This window comes from Saimiri boliviensis, chromosome 12 (genome assembly GCF_048565385.1).
Source record: "Saimiri boliviensis isolate mSaiBol1 chromosome 12, mSaiBol1.pri, whole genome shotgun sequence".
NCBI lineage: Eukaryota > Metazoa > Chordata > Mammalia > Primates > Cebidae > Saimiri > Saimiri boliviensis.
The window spans coordinates 43170767-43195326 of record NC_133460.1 but is presented as its reverse complement, the minus strand read 5'-3'; the positions used below and the strand labels follow the sequence as shown (position 1 = coordinate 43195326).

At 39.5% G+C, this 24560-nt stretch overlaps 1 protein-coding gene across 2 annotated transcripts in view; it reads right to left on the bottom strand.

Annotated features, from left to right (window-relative positions):
* Positions 1–24560, bottom strand: part of REEP3 (receptor accessory protein 3) — a 108024-nt gene that overhangs the window by 11364 nt on the left and 72100 nt on the right. For both annotated transcript variants that reach the window (XM_039477779.2, XM_074382297.1), the window contains exons 3-6: positions 16757–16833; positions 13190–13310; positions 12283–12396; positions 1665–1812 (exon numbers count right to left, since the gene is read on the bottom strand). In XM_039477779.2, coding sequence (XP_039333713.1) covers positions 1665–1812; positions 12283–12396; positions 13190–13310; positions 16757–16833 — 460 coding nt within the window. The remainder of the gene's footprint in view (positions 1–1664; positions 1813–12282; positions 12397–13189; positions 13311–16756; positions 16834–24560) is intronic.

Sequence of the window (24560 nt, the reverse complement as noted above, 5' to 3'; positions counted from 1 at the left end):
TCCATGGGAACAATCTTATTTTCAAATTGAGTCATCTTTGATCACATGCTTAAAACTTTTAATCTGTGAGTCAATATCCTTATTTGTCCACAGCACTTACAGTAAAGAGTGTTCAACTAGAAAATTCCTTAGATGTCAGTGCACAGTTTGAGTAGAAAGAGTACTGATTACAGGTTAGAACTAGTGCTGGTGGTGAGAAGGTGTTGGTAACCACACCTACAGCTTCTAAAACTTCATGGCAGCAGAAGAGGCTACTTTGTTAGCTAGATAATCTCCAGAATCAGCAAAAGGCAAGTACTAATCCTTTTCTTTTTTTTTTTTTTTTGAGACAGAGTGTCGCTCTTGTTACCCAGGCTGGAGTGCAATGGCATGATCTCGGCTCACCACAACCTCCGCCTCCTGGGTTCAAGCAATTCTCCTGCCTCAGCCTCCTGAGTAGCTGGGACTACAGGCACGCGCCACCATGCCCAGCTAATTTTTTGCATTTTTAGTAGAGACGGGGTTTCACCACGTTGACCAGGATGGTCTCGATCTCTCGACCTCGTGATCCACCCGCCTCGGCCTCCCAAAGTGCTGGGATTACAGGCTTGAGCCACCGCGCCTGGCACTAATCCTTTTCTTTTTCCCCCCCGAGATGGAGTCTTACTCTTTTGCCCAGGCTGGAGTAGTGGCGTGATCTCAGCTCACCACAATCTCTGCCTTCAGGGTTCAAGCAATTCTCCTGCCTCAGCCTCCCAAGTAGCTGGGATTATAGACATGTGCCACCATGCCTATTTTTTTTTTCTTTTTTTTGAGATGGAGACTCACTTTCTCACCCAGGCTGGAGTGCAATGGCATGACCTCGACTCACTGCAACCTCTGGCTCTAGGGTTCAAGTGATTTTCCTGCCTCAGCCTCCCAAGTAGCTGGGATTACAGGCATGTGCCACCAAGCCTGGCTAATTTTGTATTTTTAGTAGTGATGGGGTTTCACCATTTTGGCTAGGCTGGTCTCGAACTCCTGACCTCATGCAATCCACCTGTCTCGGCCTCCAAAGTGCTGGGATTACAGTTGTGAGCCACTGCGCTTGGCTATTTTTTTTTTTTTTAAATATTGTTAGTATAGACACAGTTTCACCATGTTAGCCAGGCTGGTCTCGAACTCCTGACCTCGTGATCTGCCCACCTTGGCCTCCCAAAGTCTAGGATTACAGGCGTGAGCCACCGTGCCCAGCCTGAGCCACTGCACCCGGCCTGGCAAGTACTAATCTTATTTAGAGAAAATTTCAAAGAAAAAAAACTATGATTAAATGCAAAAAAGTAGAAAATACAAGCTTAGAAGTAAATTTTGTCCACCTAAATTCAGATAGTTATCATGTATCATATTATTTTAGTATCCACAAGCCCAATTATGAAAGAACCATGTCTGTGTGTATATATATTTTAATTTTACTGTAAGTTCTGGGATATATGTGTAGAACATGCATGTTTTTTACACAGGTATACATGTGCCATGGTGGTCTGCTACACCTATCAACTCATCATCTAGGTTAGAAGCCCCGTATGCATTAGGTATTTGTCCTAATGCTCTTCCTCTCCTTGTCCCCCACCCACTGACAGGCCCCAGTGTGCGTTGTTCCCCTCCCTGTGTCCGTGTAGAAGAACCATATATTAAAACAAGCACACCTGCTGATTCACTGGGGGCTGGTTTACTTTTCTTTTTTGCTTCTGGTAGAGGTTGGTATGGTCTTTGTCCCACAGGCTCATCACCTTGGATAGCTGTTAAATCATGCATACTGAAGCTTCTTAAACGTTCAGTTATTGCTCCTTGGCTCTATTTAACAGAGAATTGATAGATCCAAGAAAAGAATGCTTTAAAAATACTTAGTATGCTTACATTTAACTATCCCTGAACATTATATTAAGATAACTTCAGAAAAACTGAAAGAATTGTACAGTGAACACCCAATACTGTTTACAATTTGCAGTATCTGCTTTCTCACATATCTAGCATCTATTCATCCATGAATTCATTTTCTTTTTTCATGCATTTCAAAGTAAGTTGTAGACATCAGTACATTTCACCCCAAACATTTCAGCATCATATTTAATTTTAAAGTATAAAAGATGTATGATGACCTTACCCTCAGAGTAAATAGCATCCATAATGTTGCTGTCTCCCAAAACTAGTGCTCTTGGGCTTAAACTTTAAGATTTAGGGCAACTTTCAATTTTTTGTTTTACGTATTTATTTAGAGACAGAGTCTCCTCTGTCACCCAGGCTGGAGTGCAGTGGTGTGATCTTGGCTACTGCAACCTCTGCCTCCCAGGTTTAAGTGATTCTCCTGCCTCAGCCTCCCAAGTAGCTGGGATTACAGGCGTGTGCACCATGCCAGCTAATTTTTGTATTTTTAACAGAGATGGGGTTTCACCTTGTTGGCCAGGCTGGTCTCGAACTCCTGACCTTTAGGGATCTACCTGCCTCAGCCTCCCAAAGTGCTGAGATTACAGGTGGGAGCTCCCACACCTGCCCAAAGGCAACTTTTTAAAGTAAAAGAGACATGACATTGTTTTAAAGCTAAGCTAAGTCAGGACTGGTAATGGCTCTTCCTAGAACAGGTTAAAAAAATGTAAGAGCCAAAGAATCTGGAATACAAAATGACAGTAAATTAATGAATTAACAATCTGGCAAGACATATCTACTACTCTATATATGACTTTAAGTCCTTTCCCTTAACAATATGGCAGACACTAGGCAGAGGTGGGCATTTAAATGGAAATTAAGTGAAGTTAAATAAAATACAACATTCAGTTCTTTAATTGCATTAGCCACTTTTCGAAAGTTCAATAGCTGCATGTGGCTAGTGGCTACTGTATTGGATGGTGCAGATACAGAACATTTCCAGCACGGTAGCTCTGAAAGAGACATTTTCTGAACTGTTTATATATAACTACATTTCCCCTCCTAAAGCATAAAGCTTTGTAAAAGCAAAAAAAAAAAAAAAAAAAGAAATCTAAATTTACCTACTTTAAATTTGCATAGCATATAGATGAGTCACTTCTTATTTATAGCTAGATTAAAAATATTCTTCTAAGGGTTTTTTATACTTATTATTTCTTCTTTTCACACATATGAATTTATGATTTCCTCTAGTTACAGTGTTACCATAGAAACTAATCCATAATGGTTCATCTCTAAATTTCAAAGTCAAAGGTGCTACAAACATTTGGGCATTACTGTTAACTTGTATTTTATACTCAAGGAAAAGGTTTTAATTTATGAGTCTTGATTCAGTTACTCTGGGTTAATAAAATATTATGTCAAAACCAAATGCCATTTCCATATCCCACTTGAGCTGTGTATTTCTACCATATTTTTGAATTGTGATAAGAAATCATTAAAGGTCTATATTCTCAATAAAAATAATTGGATTTCACACATTTAAAAAACATTTATGGCATGGTTTAATTCATTATACTTGGCTCCTCCTTATTGGATATCATTTACTTATCAAACAGATAGTTGACAGGAGACTTTGGAGACACACTACGAGGAGGTGACCAGTGTTCATCTGAAACAGATGCCTTGTTTTCCTATTTCATCTTTGTAGTTTTGTGCCCTCTCTCAGCAATTCCTGATTTCTTTATCTACTGCCACATGGACGACAAATGACATGCACGTCCATGATACCCTTCACCAAATGCGCATGCGATTTCCAAGGCTGGCTATAATTCCCAAACCCTCACAATCAAGAAAGTACATTTCAGGATACAAATGTCTTGAAGTGTTAACAGAATCAGTCTAGTTTTATAATTATGTCATCCACAAATTTTGGTATGTTTAACAAGCATAATCAACAAATTTCTTGGGACATATGTCACAATGAAATCACATACTACTGTTACTTCTATTGTTGTGATTAGGTATATTTTGCCTCCAGAGCAAGACTGTAAGACACTAGAGGAGGACATTCTTAGGCTTCTTCTATTGTCCTGATACACCTGGTATGCTACTGATATTGAGCATGTAATAATTAAACAGAATACTATTTATGTCCCTTCTTTTTCATTACTCTTGACTGCTAAAGTCAAGAGTTCTCCATAGGTACCAGCATGTTTTTTTTTTTTTTTTTTTTTTTTGGAGACGGAGTTTCGCTCTTGTTACCCAGGCTGGAGTGCAATGGCGTGATCTCGGCTCACCGCAACCTCCGCCTCCTGGGTTCAGGCAATTCTCCTGCCTCAGCCTCCCAAGCAGCTGGGGCTATAGGCATGCGCCACCATGCCCTGCTAACTTTTTGTATTTTTAGTAGAGATGGGGTTTCACCATGTTGACCAGGATGGTCTCGATCTCTTGACCTCATGATCCACCCGCCTCAGCCTCCCAAAGTGCTGGGATTACAGGCTTGAGCCACCACGCCCAGCCCTACCAGCATGTTTTAATGTAAACACTGTAGGTTTTATGCAGAGGTTCAGCAGCAAGCTACAGGTATGGCCGCAAGTTTCTCCTAGTCCACAGGTGGACAGATGATACCACCTACCAAGGGTTCGCTTCAGGTTTAGATTAAACATGAGCAAGGCAATGCCCAGCCTTGAGGTATCTGGGTGATCTACCTACAGCCTGGATTTAAATTTAGCTCTTGAGTAACCAATGCTACTATTATAAATACTCAAGTATTATCAATCCCTTCAAGGCTTTCAGGAAAGCCACGTAATGTAGGGAAAAGCAAAAAGGGAATATGAGCCTTCTTTGAGAACCTTCAACAGTTTAACATCCATTATCTCCTTGGAAAATTGGACTTTCAGCTGTACATATTTTTATGGGCCCAGAATAAAATTAATGTAAGGGAGAAATTGGTGCAGTATTGTGCACTTTAAAAACATTACATAAATTACAAGTATCCAATGTAACCAGTTAAATGGACAGGTATAATTATAAAGTAATCAATTCTGAAGGCCACCTTATTCCCTCCAGTTTCTACATTTTCAACACAAAAAGTCCAGTAATAAAGGAACTATATTTGCTATATTAATGGTTAAGTAGAGATATCTTCCCTCTACCTTAGAATTCTATATTGCAAGAATAATATGGTTGCAAGTATGCAGTGTGGCTGTAAGTAGGCAGGGAAAAATGCAAAACTAACAACACTACAATGTTTAGGCAGATGGAATGGGTGACCTTTTTTCTTTTTAAAAATATTGTCTTTAATATTACAAAATTAGTCCATATGTAGTACACTATAAGAAATTCTGATCCATTTCTCACCCATGTTTCCTGTATCTAATGCTTTACTCCCATCAATAAAAGAAAATGATCTATTTTTGAGGCCACAAAGACAACATTATAATCACTTGTAAATAACAATGCTAAAAGGTATTGGTTTTGTTTAAATTAATAATGCTTTCTGTATCTATTTTCTTCTATTTAATTTATATAATATTAAGCCAAAAGTATAAGAAAAATGAGTAAAGGACCCAGTGCAGTGGCTCACGCCTGCAATCCCAACACTTTAGGAGGCCAAGGTGGGAGGATCATGTGAGGCCAGGAGTTTGAGGCCTCAGTGAGCTGTGATTACAACTCTGCACTCTAGCCTGGATGATAGAGCGAGACCCTGTCTCTAAAAAAGGAAAGAAGAAAGAATGAAAGGGAGAGAGATAGAGAGAGAGAGAAAGAAAGAGGGAGAGAGAGAGAGAGACAGAGAAATGAGGAAAGGTTCTAGTCTAGTCTACTGTATGGAAACAGCAGTCCTAGTCAATAAAGAGGAAAGGCAAGATTACCATCTACAAGATAATTCCATATCTCAGCACTTTAGATCTTATTCTCTGCAGAATTGTCTGTACTGTGTATGTTAAAATTGATCCTAACAATCAAAGTAACAGAGATTATGATGAGAATGCAAAAGTCAAAGTAATTAAGTATCCTGTAGAATAGTCTACACATTGAAACTGATCATTGTAAGCAGAATTGTTCTGAACCATCTGAATTTCAGGTGGCACTAAACTCTCAGGTTTTGGATTTAGATGGGCCCAAATGTCTCTTTAAGAAACTGAGAACACTGCAGGGGCTGACTTGGCAGAGGGCTGGGTCCAGAGCTAGCACACTTAGGCTCTGGAAGGGATTCTTTTGCTGTGAAGCAGCTCCCCACAAGGGCTCCACAAGAGCACATTTATATCCAAGGGCACTAGGACATCTGAATATCTATTCAAGTATCTAAGCACATGGTTGGCATCCATAAAAAGGGACCCTGCATGTATGATTAATTCTAATTTCTTTACACTCAAATAATGCTGCCTTTGTTTAAATACTTCATTTCCTGGTTAAACACTACATTAAAATTACTATATTTTGTGTTAAATAAGGGGAATTTATTTGGTTTATCAGCACCTTTGTATAAAGCCTTCAATTTATTTTCTTCACATTTTTAATCATCAATTAAAAAACATATAAGCAGCAATGCTTTATAATCTTACAAGCACAAAACATCCTTTTACAGAATAATTCTTATACTATTCAGTAATGAATAGCCACTAAGCTCTATTTCCTGTTGATCCTTGACGTTACATTATAATTGCAGATAAGGTTAGTTCCCAGTTTTTAGGGGAAAACCCATTTCCCTATGCACATTCAACAATTAATCTGTTAAAGCCCAGGATGGAATTGACTGCATTTGCATTAGGTGAATAATATATTTTAGTGTTTTTAAGATTATTGAAGAATATTGATAACATGGAGAAACATTTTAAAAAGGAAGTAAACATTATTTGTAACCTATCACCAAAACTACCTATTTATATATCCTTCTAGTTTTTTCTGACTCATCATACTTTTAGAGCAGCTTCTCAACCTTAACACTCTTGCTATTTTGCATTAGGTAATTTTTTGTTGTGGGGAGCTGTTCTGTGCTTTGCAGAACATTAAGCAGCATCCCTGGCTTTTCCTTACTCACTAGATATCAGTAGCAGCCCCCTCTCAGTGGTGACAACCTAAAATGTCCCTTGGTAAAAGGGTAGGAGCACAAAATTGCCTACAGTTGAGCACCACTGTTTTAGAGATATAAGAGGTGTTAGAAATCAGGTTTCACCTCTTTGTTTTTACAGGTGAGAAAAATTAATACTTAGATCAATGCGGATGATTTGCCCAAAATTTCATGGCTAATTTGCGGCAGAATCGGCACTAAAAAAAAAAAATCCAGATTAACTCAATTGCTGTAGCATTCAGTGTTTGTTATACCATTCTGCTTCCCTAGATTGTAGGAAAAATAGTACAACCTTCTTTTTTCCATTGTCTGGATAAAGGTTCTTTCCTGTTTTTGTTTTTTTTTTTTTTTTAATGTGTGTAATGCTAAGCAGCTGTATGTCCTCAAAGCCATTCACAAACAGAAAGCCATAAAAAAGGCAGTAAGATGTTAGGATTTTTGGATCATTTAAAGTCAATTAGATTTCAACAATTTTACCTGTAAAGCTCAAAAGTCTGTGGTAATTGATTTCTGATATCTGCTAAAGAAATTCACCAAGGAAAGGTTACCAGAAAAATTCAGACATGGTTAATCCAACTAACAGTACTTTGCTTCATCTGTCCTTCATCTGTCAGTAGTGTTGCTCACGTGCACGAAACCACCTACACTTCTCATGTGAAAAGCTATGGAATGCTGTACATCCTCAGCAAAATCCTTGTAAGTCCTTCATATGTTTATGCTTTGCTCAGCCAAATAGACTTGTACAGTGACCTTGCAAACAGATGCCTGGTAATGAGGTCATAGAACTGAGTAACATTTTCAGAAAATTGCTTTACGGTGTAATAAATGTTCTGATTAGATTCCTATTTTCACCTTTAACATGCTCAGGTGGTTCAACCTGGGAAACCTAGTCAGGATTATTACCTGTTCTTCAAGGGTCACACCAACAGTCCAAGAATTTTTAGCCTGAAAGATACTTTAAACAAACTATACATTGTAAAAATCTTAAATAATTCTGAAATCTTACTGTTGGCCTTCTTTCAGCTTCTCCTTAAACCTGACCTATTTCCTATTTCAGTTTCAATTTACTCTCAGTATGAAGTGTCTGGTTCAGTGATTCTTCTATGACAATACCCTTGTTTGACATCTGCAGAGATGAAACTAATTTCGTGTACTTTAAAATAAGCACAGTGTAACTTGAGGCAAATTGGGTTAACATTATGCTATGTTCAGCATATTTAAGGACCATTTCTAGTGAATACAGGCTCCAGGATGGGGTCTCCAACATTCCTATACTCATGATGAGAATGGTGACAGTTAGCTCATATACAGGGATGTTATAGATAAAAGAATCACAACATTGCAAACAAGTGGGGACAGTTCCAAATCCAGTATCCGATTTCATTTAGGGGATATAGGTTTCTATTTGTTTTGCAAGAGTGACTTTGATGATTTTTATCAATATTCCTATTTTTGGGGTGGACAGGTGATTTTAAGGTGTTAAACATATAAATTAAAAGAAACAATAAATCACGAAGAAGAGAGCCAGAGAAATACATACAGGATTGTTTTTGTTTTCATGGCATTTTAACAGAAAAGTATCCCTGTGAGATAATGCTTATTTTAATAATGGAGGGTTATGTGTGGGGTCTTATCACCCAGAGGTGAAATAAAATTTTCAGTTAGAAATAAAATTTTTGTGGGCTATTTCCTAGCTAATATAGACATTAGCTCCAGACAGACAGTGACTTGTGCGGGCAAAGGTTGTATCTATCTGGTTCATTACTGCATCCCAGTACCCACCATGTAGCAGGCATTAAATAAACAGATGCTGAATATGTAGGATGCTAAATAACAGTGGAGGCAAAGTATAAGATAAAAATAAATGAGAAGGGAATGAGGATAAGATAATATAGTGGGTACTGTTGATTCCCCACGTGAGAGTAGTAAACACAAGCCAAAATAAAACAAGTACTACACAAAATAGTCATAATATGTACAAAGGTATCTCGCAGAATAGAACAGACTAAATGCAAATGTTAAAATGAGGAGGAAAAATGGGATTTGTATGCTTCCTTGTTTAATACAATCTTCTAAAATGTTTTCTAAATGATTTTTCAACTTGAAATTTAATTTTCAGTTTTTCTCCACAGAACCATGCTGAAGGATGCTTTTAAATATGAAAAATTCAGAAAGCATCTTCATTGAGTGTAAATAAATACATGTACTTGGTTTGCAAAGTCAAAAATGTTAAATTTTATAACAAAAGGCAACAAGCCCTTAGTCCCCTTTTCCTCTTCATCCCTGGCCAATGTAACCCCTGTAAGCCCTCTACTTTCCTTTTATAACAGATGAGGATTGTAGTTCTCTTCCATTTTTCTTCTCCTTCCCCCATACCCTCAATATGGAAAAACTACATAGTTAAATCTTTAGTCTGTGTTCATTATTATAATGTAAATGCAGTCATACTCAATTATATTTCCTTTCTTATGTAACTTTTTTTCCCCCAGAGTTAATGATCACGCCTTTTTTTCTTTTTCATTGTCTTCCCCTCTTCCTCCTTACATTGCCTCCATGTTTTTTTCATGGTGCTCAGGGAAAATGTGCAGATGCATGGGCACCAGCTGCCTATAGCCAATGTGTAATCTGGTTGAAACATGCCCTCTCACTGGTTGTATTTTTTATTATTTATTTATTTATATATTTTTGAGGCGGAGTCTTGTTCTGTCACCAGACTGGAGTGCAGTGGCGCAAACTCAGCTCACTGCAACCTCCGCCTCCTGGGTTCAAGCAATTATTCTGCCTCAGCCTCCCGAGTAGCGGGGACCACAGGTGTGTGCCACCACGCCTGGCTAATTTTTGTATTTTTAGTAGAGATGAGGTTTCACCATGTTGGCCAGGATGGTTTTGATCTCTTGACCTCGTGATCCACCCGGCTCAGCCTCCCAAAGTGCTGGGATTACAGGTGTGAGCCACTGCATCTGGCCTATTTATTTTATTATTAGTATTTTTTGAGATGGAGTTTCACTCTTGTCACCTAGGCTGGAGTGCAATGGCTTGATCTCGGCTCACTGCAACCTCTACCTCCCAGGTTGAAGCAAGTCTCCTGTCTTGGCCTCCTGAGTATCTGGGACTGCAGGCGCCCACCATCACACCCAGCTAATTTTTTGTATTTTTAGTAGAGCCGGATTTTCCCCATGTTGGCAGGGCTTCTTGAACTCCTGACCTCAGGTGATCTACCTACCTCGGCCTCCCAAAGTGCTGGGATTAAATGTGTGAGCCACTGTGCCTGGTCTCTCACTGGTTTTAGTATTATCCCTGCGCAGCATGAACAATCCTCTTGTCTTTGTATGTCTAGAGATATCTCTCCTGGCACCTTTCATCCACCACAGCCAGTTTTGGCCGGCTGCACTTTGGACTTGCTGTGTGGTGTTCTCTCTGGGAGGTTTTGTCATCTCTTTTCTGTGATGAATAACTTGTTTCCCAGATCTCATGGGTTTCCATTTTTGTGGACCATTCCCTAGCTCTGTGAGCATAACTGTCCTGACAAAAGATGACCGGTAGGTAAATCTTGTGACTGTGCATGCCTAGAATTAAGAAATTTCTTAATTCTAAGTTCACACATTTGAGGACTCGACTGTTACAGTACTTGAGGGTGAAAATCACGATGGTATCATGAATGGTATTACTCCATCTTCAAGCATTCGTTGTCACTGTTTAGATATTTAACGCCATTCTGATTCTACATCATTTAAATGTGATATGCTTTTTATAATTGGAATCTTTATGAATTCTCGCCTTATCACTGGTGTTTCAGGATACCCAATGACTTCACTTAGAATCAGTCATCCTTTTCACTCATTGTGTTAAGTACTTTGTGGGTCCTTTCAATCTGAAGATTCATATTCTTCAGTTCTGGGAAATATTACTGTATTATTTCTTTGATAATTACAACTATTCCCTCTTTTTAGAATTCCCAGTGGCTGGATTATCTCTTGGATAATCTTTTTTAGCAGATATGAAAATCAGGAATGCATTTTCACTAAGCAAGAAATAAAAAGCAAAATGAACTTCTAAAATAAAACATAGTCCTTTAAGCTGAAAAATTTGCTATTTCTGTATTCATTTATAAACCTATCCTAATAAAAGAAAAAGCCTTTAAAAGCTAAAGAAGAGAAAAACTATACTATATTGAAGTGCTGATCATTAATAATCACTAATAATAGAGTTGTTTTATATGTGTAGTGCTGCATAGTTAATACATTTCCATTTAACCCTCAATGGAATGCTATTAGGTATATAATTTGAATGTTCCTTCTTGTTAATATATTCATTTTGATACTTGAGCCAAAGACCTCTCAGAAAAGTGAAAGTGCCCTCATTTCATATCCCTTCGCCATTAGTTATATAAAATCACCATTTAACTAGAATATTTATTTCCATAGCATTGTTTTAGTTCAAGACAACGAAAAGAGCCTAACTTCAAAGCAGAATACTATTCAGTCTCAATTTAACTTAATAGCCAAAAACTTAACTTTTCACTTGAATCTTGAATGGAGATAGACACATGATATTTATGTTTATTGGGCTCCTACTATATGCAAGCAAGCACTGTGCTTTTATACATTCTCACAGATATATTACCCCCATTTTATACATGAAGCAACTAAGGAACACAGAAGGGTATTTTCTTTCCATACCAAACACACCAAAACCAATTATGCTACAGTATTTAAAATAAACCACACAAATTACAACATGCAAAGAAATCCAAAACCATGATGCAAATTTTTATGGAACGCATTCATTTGATAACTCGGCTTGCAAACACAACAAATGACATTAGTAATTGACTAAGTATAAGCTCACATTTTAAGAACAGACTTTTTCATGCCTTATTTTGAATAATCAGTTACCTCAGATTGATTGAAGTAGAGGTGCAGAAGTAAGCCAGAAATCCTACCAAGATATTGCCATTGAGAAGAGACAGAAAAAGAGAGAGAGAAAGAACACCAAAGACAGAGAAAGAAACAGTGGTCATCTTTACTTCAGGTGATTTACTCAAACAACTTTAAGGTCATTAAGTGGGACAATTATGACTAAATGACATTTGTAGGTATGTATTATTTATTATCTACCTCTCATTTTGTGATCAATTAAGAGATTCAAAATAAGCAGAAAAAATATAAAATTAAAATATCTTTAAAATTATTTATTTGTTTTCCAGTATTAGAAAAATAAGCATACAGCAAGATTCTATCACAATTTTATAATGGTTTGAAATAAAAAGCCACCTTACTTTATTTGCTGACTTAATCTGACTGGATTAAAAAGGTAAATGAAGAAGTTACCTTCACTGCTGCAGTAACTGCAGCGGTAGCTGCCAAGTTTAAACCTTGCCGTCCAAAGTTTACCATGGTTTCATAGCCTCGTTCCTTTGCTTGCACAATATAATCATCAATCTCCTGGGGTAAAAAGCCAGAGATATCAGTTTTACTCAAAAACAGTGTTAAGAAGCCCCAACCTAGAACATTCTTCCTATAATAGTTTCATGAATTTTATAGCATTAGCATGTGTTAATAGGCATTTCTTTCCTTCCTTCCTTCCTTCCTTCCTTCCTTCCTTTCTTTCTTTGTTTCTTTCTTTCAGAAAGGGTCTCATTCTTTTGCCTAGGCTGGAATGCAGTGGCATGGGACAATAAGTACGCACCACCATGACTGAATAACTTTTAATTTTTTTGTAGAGACAGAGTCTCATTATGTTGCCTCAGCTGGTCTCAAATCCCAGGCTTAAGAAATCCTCCCACCTTGGCTGGTCTCAAATCCCAGGCTCAAGAAATCCTCCCACCTTGGATTTTCAAAGTGTTGGGATGACAAACATGAGCCACTGCACCTAGCCTAGGTGTTTTCCTTTCTGTTTTTGAGATGGAGTATTGCTCTGTCACTCAGGCTGGAGTGCAGTGGTGCGATCTCTGCTCACTACAACTTATACCTCCAGAGTTCAAGCAATTCTCCCGCCTCAGCTTCCTGACTAACTGAGATTATAGGCAAGCACCACCATACCTGGCTACTTTGTCTGGTATTTTTAGTAGAGCCAGGGTTTCACCATGCTGGCCAGGCTTGTCTCAAACTCCTGGCCTCAAGTGATCCACCCACCTCAGCCTCCCAAAGTGCTGGAACTACAGGTGTGAGCCACCACACCTGGCCTCAGCCTAGGCATTTCTAAAAATAATTTATGGAAATAAGTTATATATCTTACCCTTTCCTTTGAAGAAAGAAGTGGATGAAGGAATTTTCTATATATTAAACTTGCTCCTTTGGTATAGGGAGAAAGCAGCCATATGACAAAAGCAATCTTCAGCTCATAGTACAGGGGAAACCTAATAAGAAAAACATTTGGAAAAAAAACTGCCAGTGAAAAAATAAACCACTGTGGAAATCACAAAAACACTTTTTATAAAATTCAGTCACTATGCTAAGCTTTGTTTTTTTTTTTTTTGAGATGGAGTTTTCTTTTCTTTCTTTTTTTTTTTTTTTTGAGATGGAGTTTCGCTCTTGTTACTCAGGCTAGAGTGCAATGGCGCGATCTCGGCTCACCGCAACCTCCGCCTCCTGGGTTCGGGCAATTCTCCTGCCTCAGCCTCCTGAGTAGCTGGGATTACAGGCACGCACCACCATGCCCAGCTAATTTTTTATATTTTTAGTAGACTTGGGGTTTCACCATGTTGACCAGGATGGTCTCAATCTCTTGACCGTGTGATCCACCCGCCTCGGCCTCCCAAAGTGCTGGGATTACAGGTTTGAGCCACCGCGCCCGGCCCTGAGATGGAGTTTTGCTCTTGTTGTCATCTCGGTTCGCTGCAACCTCTGCCTCCTGGGTTCCAGTGATTCTTCTGCCTTAGCCTTCCCAGTAGCTAGGATTACAGGCATGTGTCACCATGCCCAGCTAATTTTTGTATTTTCAGTAGAGATGGGGTTTCACCATGTTGGCTAGGCTGGACTCGAACTCCTGACCTCAGGTGATCCAACTGCCTTGGCCTTCCAAAGTGCTGGGATTATAGGCATGAGCCATAGTGCCTGGGCTATGCTAAGTTTTAGAATGCAAAAGTTAGTGATCAGGAGACAACTGTGTTTGAATAATCTTGTTTCTACTATTGATCAGTTCATTAAAGTGTTACCTGAGAGATTCCCCTGCTCTAATACAAGAATCTTCCTTTGTAGTAAGCATAGGAAAGCTGCCAAACTGAATGCAGCAGTTAAGAGAGGGCACTAATACTATTTATCCAGTACCTAAGGTATGCCCAGGCTATCTGCAGAGCCAAACTGCCATGGAAGTACATAATCTACCTCATATGATAGCTGTGCCTGTCAGAGCACGACTTCATACACTTCAAGTGCACAATGTTTACCCCATACACACATCTTCATCTTTTTCATAACTCCCCAAAAATATCCCTTCCAATTTCATTTGGCCAGAATTACAGCACTCTGCAGACCTAAATTGTTCACTTGCAAGGAAAATCGCAAGAAAAATGGAAAGTATTACAATGGGTCTTCCCTGTTGGTCCAGTATACTTCCTCAACCAATGACTGTGGCTTTAACCATGTGACTTGCTTTGGCTAGCAGAAAATGAATGTGATACATGTCACACGCAAGCAGAAGCTTTAAACACCCTTTGACTTCCTCACTTCCTCACCCTCAACCTCGTGCTTTAAGCTCTTGCCTTCTAACATGAGAACAGCTGCTTCTTCAGCCTTGGTTTAAGGGGCCAGGTGAGGATTACACACCTGTGATCCCAGCACTTTGGGAAGCCAAGCTGGGAGGACTGCTTTAGTGCAGGAATTCAAGGGTGCAGTGAGCTATCATCATGCCATTGCACTCTGGCTTGGGCAACAGAGCAAGACCCTGTCTCTAAAACAACAACAAAGGTGACCTGACCCCAGCAAAGACGCAGCCAAACATTTTCCATCATGTAGCTTGAGCAAAAAAATCAAAGTTTGCTTTTCCAACCCACTGTACTTTTATGGTTGTTTCTTGCTGCAGCAAAAGTTCTCTAATGTATAATGAGAGGCTCAATATCTTGTCCACGACAAGGAACACATAAATGTAGTCCATTTATCACTAGGATAAATGATAACTGAGCAAATTTGGGTTCTTCTGCCAAGGCAGGCAGGTAGAGGGCAGTGAGGATGACTTACTGTGTAGGTCACAAAGAGGTCTGTGCCACACTGCAATTACAGGAGTTTCTGGATTCAGTTGTTCATGTTAAACATTTCCTATACTGTTCACTTTTAAATAACATATATAGGCTACATTTGCAATCAGAAAAAAATGAAGTCTTAAAAAAAGAACTTGGAAACTTAGATGTAGCATGGTTTGTGATCTATGTTCTGTCACTCAAAAACAAAGACACCTCCCCAACCAAACCCCTATATCAAAAATATAACATATTAATGAATGAGCTTTGGGGCACAGGAAGGGAAATTTTCACAGTATTTCAAATCAGAAGAGAGATACAGCGATGTTTGCAAATAAAGGAAGGTTGTTTAGAATATTTTAGTATGATGACTTCTATTTTTTTTTTCTAGCAAATCCAATAGGACCTAATGTACTACAAGAATAGGAGAAAGCAAAATGGGAAAGACAGCATAAGGAGAGAATTGAAAAGGTTTGAAACAGACCAGGCAGAATGTAAGTAGACACCGACCACGAGCAAGTAAAAGGAATGAGGTTCAAACTGATATCTATGTGAGCAGTTGATTAATTTTTTCAGCTGAATTTAGCAGCCCAGTTAAAAAAATAAAAAGGAATCATTTTGGCTGGGTGCCGTGGCTAATGCCTGCAACCTCAGCACTTTGGGAGGCCGTGGTTGGTGGACCACCTGAGGCTGGGAGTTCGAGACCAGCCTGGCCAATATGGTGAAACCCTGTCTCTATTAAAAATACAAAATTAGTCAGGCTATGGTGCCATGCGCCTGTAATCCCAGCTACTCAGGAGGCTGAGGCAGGAGAATCGCTTGAACCTGGGAGGTGGAGGTTGCAGTGAGCTGGGATCACGCCATTGCACTCCAGCTTAGGCAAGAGAGCAAGACCCTGTCTCAAAAAAAAAAAAAAAAGAGTAATTGTAAGGCTAATATAGACTGAAGGTTTGTGTGTCAAGGGCAGATGAAGATATTAGCAAAGTAGTAAACCAAAATATCTTAAAAAGAGAAGTTCTCTAAGTGATGGCAGGGTTTCGATGGAAATGCACTACTGAAATACACCACAGGGAGATTCGAGTTGTCCAGTTAAGTACTGCTCCTTGGTAAAATGTTAAAGCCTTGAGGATATAAACATGCTTTAATTTTGCCTTATCTATTTGGAACAGAGCAGCCAGGAAGCTGGTGTTGAGTGGGTGTCCATGTGGGTGCTGACGTTTTCCAGTTGGAATGTTTGTAGATGAGAGTTTTAAGGCTAGGGAGGGGGGTGCTAAAACCAGATGCTGTGGGCTTCAAAAGAGGAGTCATTTAGGAAGTGATACAGGGAAATTGTCTGAAGTCATCAGTACAGAAAAGGATGATGACAATCAACTTTCCCTATTCCAAGATACTGGGGGAAGGTGTGTGGGAGGTGAACAGGGAGTGGCGTATGGGGAGGAAAATGAGCTGCCTTTATTTGATGGAGGCTAAAAGGAAAGTAGTGTTCTATGGGAAAGCAGATGCCAAAAACAAGTTGCTGGATAATTAGGTAACTTGATCAAAATCACTTAGTAGCAAGAGCAGGGTAAGAACTCAGGACACCTGATAATGAATCTGTAGTTTGGCCACTTCCCAATAGTAAAACTTACCAAGCAACTGTTTGATCTGCTACTGTTTCAATCACAGTATAGAGAGCAAAAACAATCCAGTACATCATCCATCGAACCTGGAAATAATAAAAATGCTCATGAAACAACAGACGAAAATTATTTGCAACTCCAAATAGTTATATGTATGTATGTGTTTCTGGATACATAGTATTTTGGGTCAAATGCAGAAAGTGATGGTTTAATTTTCCACAGGTTTTATGTTTGAGTTCTTTTTTTTTTTTTTTTGAGACGGGGTCTCACTCTGTCACCAGGCTCGAGTGCAGTGGCGTGATCTTGGCTCACTGCTACTTCTGCCTCCCTGGTTCAAGCAATTCTCCTACCCCAGCCTCCTGAGTAGCTGGGACTACAGGTGCACACCACCACATCCAGCTAATTTTTGTATTTTTAGTAGAGATGAGTTTTCACTATGTTGGTGGTATGGTCTGGATCTCTCGACGTGGTGATCTGCCAGCCTCGGCCTCCCAAAGTGCTGGGATTACAGGTGTGAGCCACTGTGCCCGACTATGTTTGAGTTCTTCACATTACTACATCAACAGTCTTGGGATAGAAAGAGCAAAGATTAATAAATCTCTGGGAATTGATACAATATAATCTAGGAATCTAAATCAGGGAATTGGAAAAACAGGAAATATTTTTCTTAATTGGAAGAATGTTCTTTAAAAGATGTTATCTACTTGCTTCTTTATGAAGACTATATATTATTTATTTATTTTTATTTTTTGTAGACAGGGTCTCGCTCTGTTGCCCAGGCTGAAGTGCAGTGGTACAATTATGATCACAGGTCACTGCAGCTGCGACCTTCCACGCTCGAGTGATCCTCCTGCCTCAGCTGCCCGAGTAGCTGAGACTACAGTTGTGCACCACCACGCTTGGCTAAATTTTTGGTTTTTGTAGAGATGAGGTTTTGCCAAGTTGCCGAGGCTGGTATCGGACTCCTTGGGCTCAAGCGGTCTGCCTGCCTTGGCTTCCCAATGTGCTGAGATTACAGGCATGACCTTAACTATTTAATTGTTACATAAGTAATATAGTATAATATGATAAGACTACATTTAATCTTAGTCTTGAAAATTTTATATTTCTTCCCTATTTCCTGATATACAGAAATTGTTCAGAAAGCCAAGAACAATCCTGCGCTTCTTACTTCTATTAATGATACATCCCTAGCCGGGCTTGGTGGCCCACGCCTGTAATCCCAGCACTTTGAGAGGCCAAGGTGGGTGGATCACAAGGTCAAGAGGTCCAGACCACCCTGGCCAACATGGTGAAACCCCATCTCTACTAAAAATATAAAAATTAGCTAGGTGTGGTGACGCACGCCTGTAGTCCCCGCTACTTGGGAAGCTGAGGCAAGAGAATCACTTGAATCCAGAAGGTGGAGTTTGCAGTGAGCCAAGATTTCACCACTGCATTCCAGCCTGGCAAAAGAGCAAGACTCTATCTCAAAAAAAAAAAAAAAAAAAAAAAAGACGCATCCATAACGCTAGTTACCCAAGTGGAAGGTGTAAGTAAGGTTAGTCTTCTTCCTCTTCCCCTAATGTAAGCCTGTAATCTCCCACACATCTTTCTCCTTCTTCCGCTCTAATTCCACAATTATAGTTTCAGAATGTTTTAATCTCTTGTCCAAATCAGGGCATGCTGAATGGTCCCTGGCACACTGCCTTCTCTTGATATCTATTCTCCTCATAGAATGCTGCCAGATTACTGTTTCCTGAGTTGATTCTCCCAAATTTTACTTTTTCATCTACCTCAGTACATTGCTTTTTGTCTCTCAAGTGCACTGCAGTTTTACTAACAATTAAAATCTTTGCTCTTCTGTGCAATAATAATAGCAAATACACAATGCCATGCCAATCAGGGGGCTAGAAATTATGTTGATAAATATACCACATAAATTAATTCATTTAATCTCTGTAACAAACTTTACAAAGTAGGAAATATAATTACTTCCATCATAGATAAGAAAACAGTGGCACAGAGAGGTAAAAGAGAGGTCATTTGGCTAGGATTTGGGTCCAGGCTGCCTGACTCTGGAATTGGTTAACCCATTATATTAACCCATTATACCAAGCAGAGAGAGAAGATGTGAGAAAATGCCCAATGTGGGGTCCAAGAATGACTACCACTTTTCATGTTCTTACCTCATCAGTGACAAAAAAATTTAGATCCTTATATGTAACTGGAAAATGGACCTATTAGTTTTAATACAGATGTTTGTTTGGGTATTTCATAGGCAATATAAAACAATAACTCAAGTAGCTTTTTCAATTTTCTATTTACATGAACAAATCAATAGAAAATAGCCATGAATAACTTCTGAAGCAGTTGTATTGTGAAATAAGAATACTACCAATTTGTTCTAATTTATAGAGAATCCTGAAAGCTTAAAAAATTTCCCAAAGCAAATAATACGGTACATTATCTGTAGTTGAAATATAAGGAAATTGATTTATAAAATTATCTTAAATGTTTAAAAAGTTAAACTAATGTTCTCTTTAGTTTTTTACTTTTCATGAGTTCTTTTCAATCTCTCACCGTTCCCAATCCCAAGCTTTTGTCCAAGTATGGGGATTTTCCTCCAGGTCTAAAATCCTACGTGGGTCTCTGCACGTGTTATCTTTTCTTCCCTTCCCCCACCTTACTCATTTCTAAAAGAGGAAATGATGCTTTTACATGAGTTAATTTCCTCAGCCTTTCCAAATCCAAACACTAATTTAGTACTTTCACTTCTCAGATTATCTTTTTTTTTTTTTGAGATGGAGTCTAGCTCTGTTGCCCAGGCTAGAGTGCAGTGGTGTGATCTCACCTCACTGCAACCTCCACCTCCCTGGTTCAAGCAATTCCCCTGCCTCAGCCTCCCAACTAGCTGGGATTACAGGCACATGCCACCACACCTGGCTAATTTTTTTTGTATTTTTAGTAGAGACAGGGTTTCACCATGTTGGCCACACTGGTCTCAAACTCCTGACATCAGGCAATCCGCCCACCTCGACCTCCTAAAGTGCTGGGATTACAAGTGTGAGCCACCATGCCCAGCCCATAAAGTTGTCTTTTAGAGTCAATCATGACTATAGGCCTCCCTCGCAAAAAGAAATGAAGAAAAAAATGACTACAAACTAAACAATGTGCTTTTGTTAAGCTAGCAGGGATTTTGGGAGTCATCAAGCTTTTTAAAACTAAACAATCTTTTACTGAAAACAAACAAACAAAAAAAAACACGGGGCGCGGTGGCTCACGCCTATAATCCCAGCACTTTGGAAGGCCGAGGCGGGTGGATCACAAGGTCAAAGAGATCGAGACCATCCTGGTCAACATGGTAAAACCCCGTCTCTACTAAAAATACAAAAAATTAGCTGGGCATGGTGGTGCGTGCCTGTAATCCCAGCTACTCAGGAGGCTGAGGCAGGAGAATCGTCTGAACCCAGGAGGCGGAGGTTGCGGTGGGCCGAGATCGCGCCATTGCACTCCAGCCTGGGTAATGAGCGAAACTCTGCCTCAAAAACAAACAAACAAACAAACAAAACAAAACAAAAAAAAACCAAAAACGAAACTGTAAATACATTATAAGAGAACTGTTCTGGCTGAGTCTCCCATTCAACCTACCTTAGGACTCTTGGGGAGACTCTGAGAAACCCTTGTGCTCTATAAGTATGGCTGGAAAAACAAGTAATATAGTGAACTCCTCTCATTTTACAGAGTGCCAAAATCAATAAGTTGCTCAAGATCACTGCACTAGGAAATGGCTGAAGGAGGCACAGTCCATCTTGAAGCCCAAAGGATGCAGCTTTTTTTTTTTTTTTTAATACTTTAAGTTCTGGGGTACATGCCATGGTGGTTTGCTGCATCTATCACCCGGTCATCTACGTTAGTTATTTCTCCTAATGTTATCCGTCCCGTATTTCCCCATGCCCTGCTATCCCTCCCCTAGTTCCCCACTCCACCGACAGGCCCAGTGTGTGATGCTCCCCTCCCTGTGTCCACGTGTTCTCATTGTTCAACACCCATTTATGAGTGAGAACATGCGGTGTTTGTTTTTTTGTTCTTGTGTCAGTTTGCTGAGAATGATGGTTTCCATTTTTATCCCAATACTGTGCAGCCACAAGAAAGGCTGAGTTAATATCCTTTGCAGGGATGCAGATTTTATTTATTTATTTATTTTTTTGAGATGGAGTCTCACTCTTGTCATCCAGGCTGGAGTGCAGTGGCGGAATCTGCAACCTCTGCCTCCTGGGTGGCTCACTGCAACCTCTGCCTCCTGGGTTCAAGTGATTCGCCTGCCTCAGCCTCCTGAGTAGCTGGGATTACAGGTGCGCGCCACCATGCCCAGCTAATTTTTTTGTACTTTTAGTAGAGCTGGGGTTTCACCATGTTAGCCAGGATGGTTTTGATCTCCTGACCTTGTGATCCACCCACCTCAGCCTCCCAAAGTGCTGGGATTACGGGCGTGAGCCACCGTGCCAGGCCGGATACAGCTTTTTAAACCACCAGACCAGTCTGTCTGGTTCTTTAGGATTCTCTGGTTGTTTCTCTCTCCAGTACTCAGCACAGAGACCTCAGTGTAAACATTATCACCTCCTTTCCCAGTAAAGTGGAGGCTTAAGTGAAATAAGGCTCTCTTTACAGAAAATTTAAGAAATTCTCAGAAAAATAAAAGCATTTAAGTAACTGCTTGTTATTTTTCATTATTTTACATTTTTCATTATTTCACAACTGTCTGGATGGTTGTGATCTTCCAAGGGGATAACAACTGTATGTAATGCTCCATCAGTTCTTCTGATTTACTTGTTAATAGGGTTGAGTAGATGCAAAAGGATTGTACAGATAGTAGCCATCTGCTGATATTCCCTGAATGACGAGTTGTGGAATGAATTAGAGCTGCTGCATATTCCGCAGATTTCAAAAGTAGCTGTGCTTCAGTTAAGTGCTTATTCAATTTTCAGATGAAGTCATCAAATTTATTTTAAAACTCACAAAATAAGCAAGTGCTTTAAAGTATATATATTTTTTCTAAGAAAGCAAAAATTATATCTGTTTGGTTGTGAGACTAGTTAATAATGTCAAAAATAAAGAGGGAGAAAAGGCTTCAATTTTTTAGTTAAACATCTAACAGCAAACTATCTAATCCATAGGGTATTTCTAGGCATTTTCCGGGTGAATTGACTACAGTTCTACATATGCAAACCCCATGGTTTTAATTTGTCTTTAATGAATAAATTCTTTGACAATTTGATCTCTTGAACCTATGAATTTTTTGTTCTCATCAGAAATAGGAACCTTAAATATAGCTGAATACAGGTAAAAATTAAATGAATTCAATGGCCATGTGTTATTCATGGAAGCAACCATCAAGAAAGTTAACCTTGAAAATATACTGCTTTCTTTTTTTCCATTAATGGATTTGGTTGAAAGTTTATACCAAATGATTACTCAGTGATGCTTCTATTAAAACTATACCTCAAGGCCATTCAGCCTACTGTTTAAGGCTTTTCCCAAATGAAATAGCAGAAAGAAGTCAAAGTCAAAAAAAAAAAAAAGCCTAAATGTATGTGAAGATAAAGGAAATATTCTTTAGATCAATAAAGAACATTGATAACAAAATGCAGCATTAATACCAAAAAATTGAAAGGAAACCACCAATATACTAATTATCTTATGAACATATGTAACCAAATATAATAGAAATACTTGCTGTTAAAATATGTAAATAAAAGTCAGTAATTTAACAGGTGACTTTAATAAATCACAATCCGCCTTTTAAGCTACTGAGAAAAAAGGTTACTAACTTTGTTGTTAGTAATATATTCTCAGGGAAGTGAGAACAAACAGTATTTCTTTCCAGTTCAGAAACAATTGGTAAAACCAACAAACTGTTATTTAGATATCTTCACAAGAACAATGAATAATGACAAAGCTGTACCCAATATTTCCTTAAAAGTCCCTTTGGCCCTTGTCAGTCTACAAATCCCCCAATCCCAGTGGTGCACAATTTCAACCCAGATGGCAGTTCATTTTCAGAAACGGGGCTTGTATTATAGGAGGCTCACATAACATAGGAATTGCCTGAATACTCTGCAATGCCCTTCTGTGTAGCCTAGTCAATAACTATACAAAATTCAAGGAAAGAAAAAAACTTTTCTTGATCCCAGAGAACTTAATTATCCAACAAGGTCAAGTTTACACTTGTAAGCACTAAGATGGGGACACACACAGATATACCCTCCTTTTCATCAATCTTTCATGTAAAACATAATTTAGTCAATTCTTGAGGACTCAGGTGGCAACATTAAAAAAAAAAAATTCATTGATTCAACTGTAAGCAAATCCTACCTGCCTCATGGCATGGGAATAGAAATATAAACATATCTCCATCCTCAAAGATTCAACATTTCACTGGGCAGACAAACAAATAACTGTGATTTTTAAAAAGGCTGTGTGATTGCACCTGTAGTTCTAGCTACATGGGAAGCTGAGGTGGGAGAATTGCTTTGGCACAGGAATTTGAGGCCAGCCTGGGCAATATAATGAGATCCCATCCCTAATTTCCAAAGATGTTCTGGGCCAGATGTGGTGGCTCATGCCTATAATCCCGGTACTTTGGGAGGCCAAGGCAGGTGGATCACTTGAGGTCAGGAGTTCAAGACCAGCCTGGCCAACATGATGAAAACCCATCCCTACTAAAAATACAATAAAAATTTAGCCAGGTGTGGTGGCATGTGCCTGTAATCCCAGCTACTTGGGAGGCTGAGGCAGGAGAATCGCTTGAACCCAGGAGATGGAGGTTGCAGTGAGCTGAGATTGTGACACTATACTCCAACCTGGGTGACAGAGCAAGACTTCATATCAAAAAAAAAAAAAAGATTTCCCCTTGCTGTTCTTACTAATTAGACATCCTACCTCCCAGTATGAATCAAATTCCCAATATTTTCAGGAAAGCTTACTAAAGGGATTATTTATAAAGCTGTGTACAAGGTTCAAGAACACCAACAAACAATAGGGCACACCCCTGAGCAAGCAACTGCAGGAACTGGTATTATAATTAGGTGAGAAGGAGGGAGAGAAGGAAAAGGCTTCCTGGAATCCAGAGATGGTAACTGTAGATGAAAGCTATAGTCACAGACAACTGGTGGTGGCAGGGAGGGAGCTGGGAGAACAAATATTGTGACCTCATGCTTTTCCTGTCTTCCGATCTTGTGCAGGGGCCTCTTACGCGTCAAACCCAAAGGAGGCCCGATATGAGACTGTATAGATCAGTCTCCTGGCCATAAGCAGCAGGGCAGAGAAGTGTGGAGAGTGGAGGGGAAGCTCCAATGGAGGAGCAAATAGAAGGTTCTAGCACTGGCCGGGCGCGGTGGCTCAAGCCTGTAATCCCAGCACTTTGGGAGGCCGAGGCAGGTGGGTCACGAGGTCAAGAGATCGAGACCATCCTGGTCAACATGGTGAAACCCCGTCTCTACTAAAAATATAAAACATTAGCTGGGCATGGTGGTGCGTGCCTGTAATCCCAGCTACTCAGGAGGCTGAGGCAGGAGAATTGCCTGAACCCAGGAGGTGGAGGTTGCAGTGAGCTGAGATCACGCCATTGCACTCCAGCCTGGGTAACAAGAGTGAAACTCCGCCTCAAAAAAAAAAAAAAGAAGGTTCCAGCACTACTCAACCTGTTGGCCCTTTGAAACACCCAGAATTGAAGTTGTTGTTCACTACTTCCATAGATACCACCTCAGCCCAGACGACCATTATCTCCTGTCCAGATTATTTCAGTAGCATCCTAACTGGTCACTCTACTTTT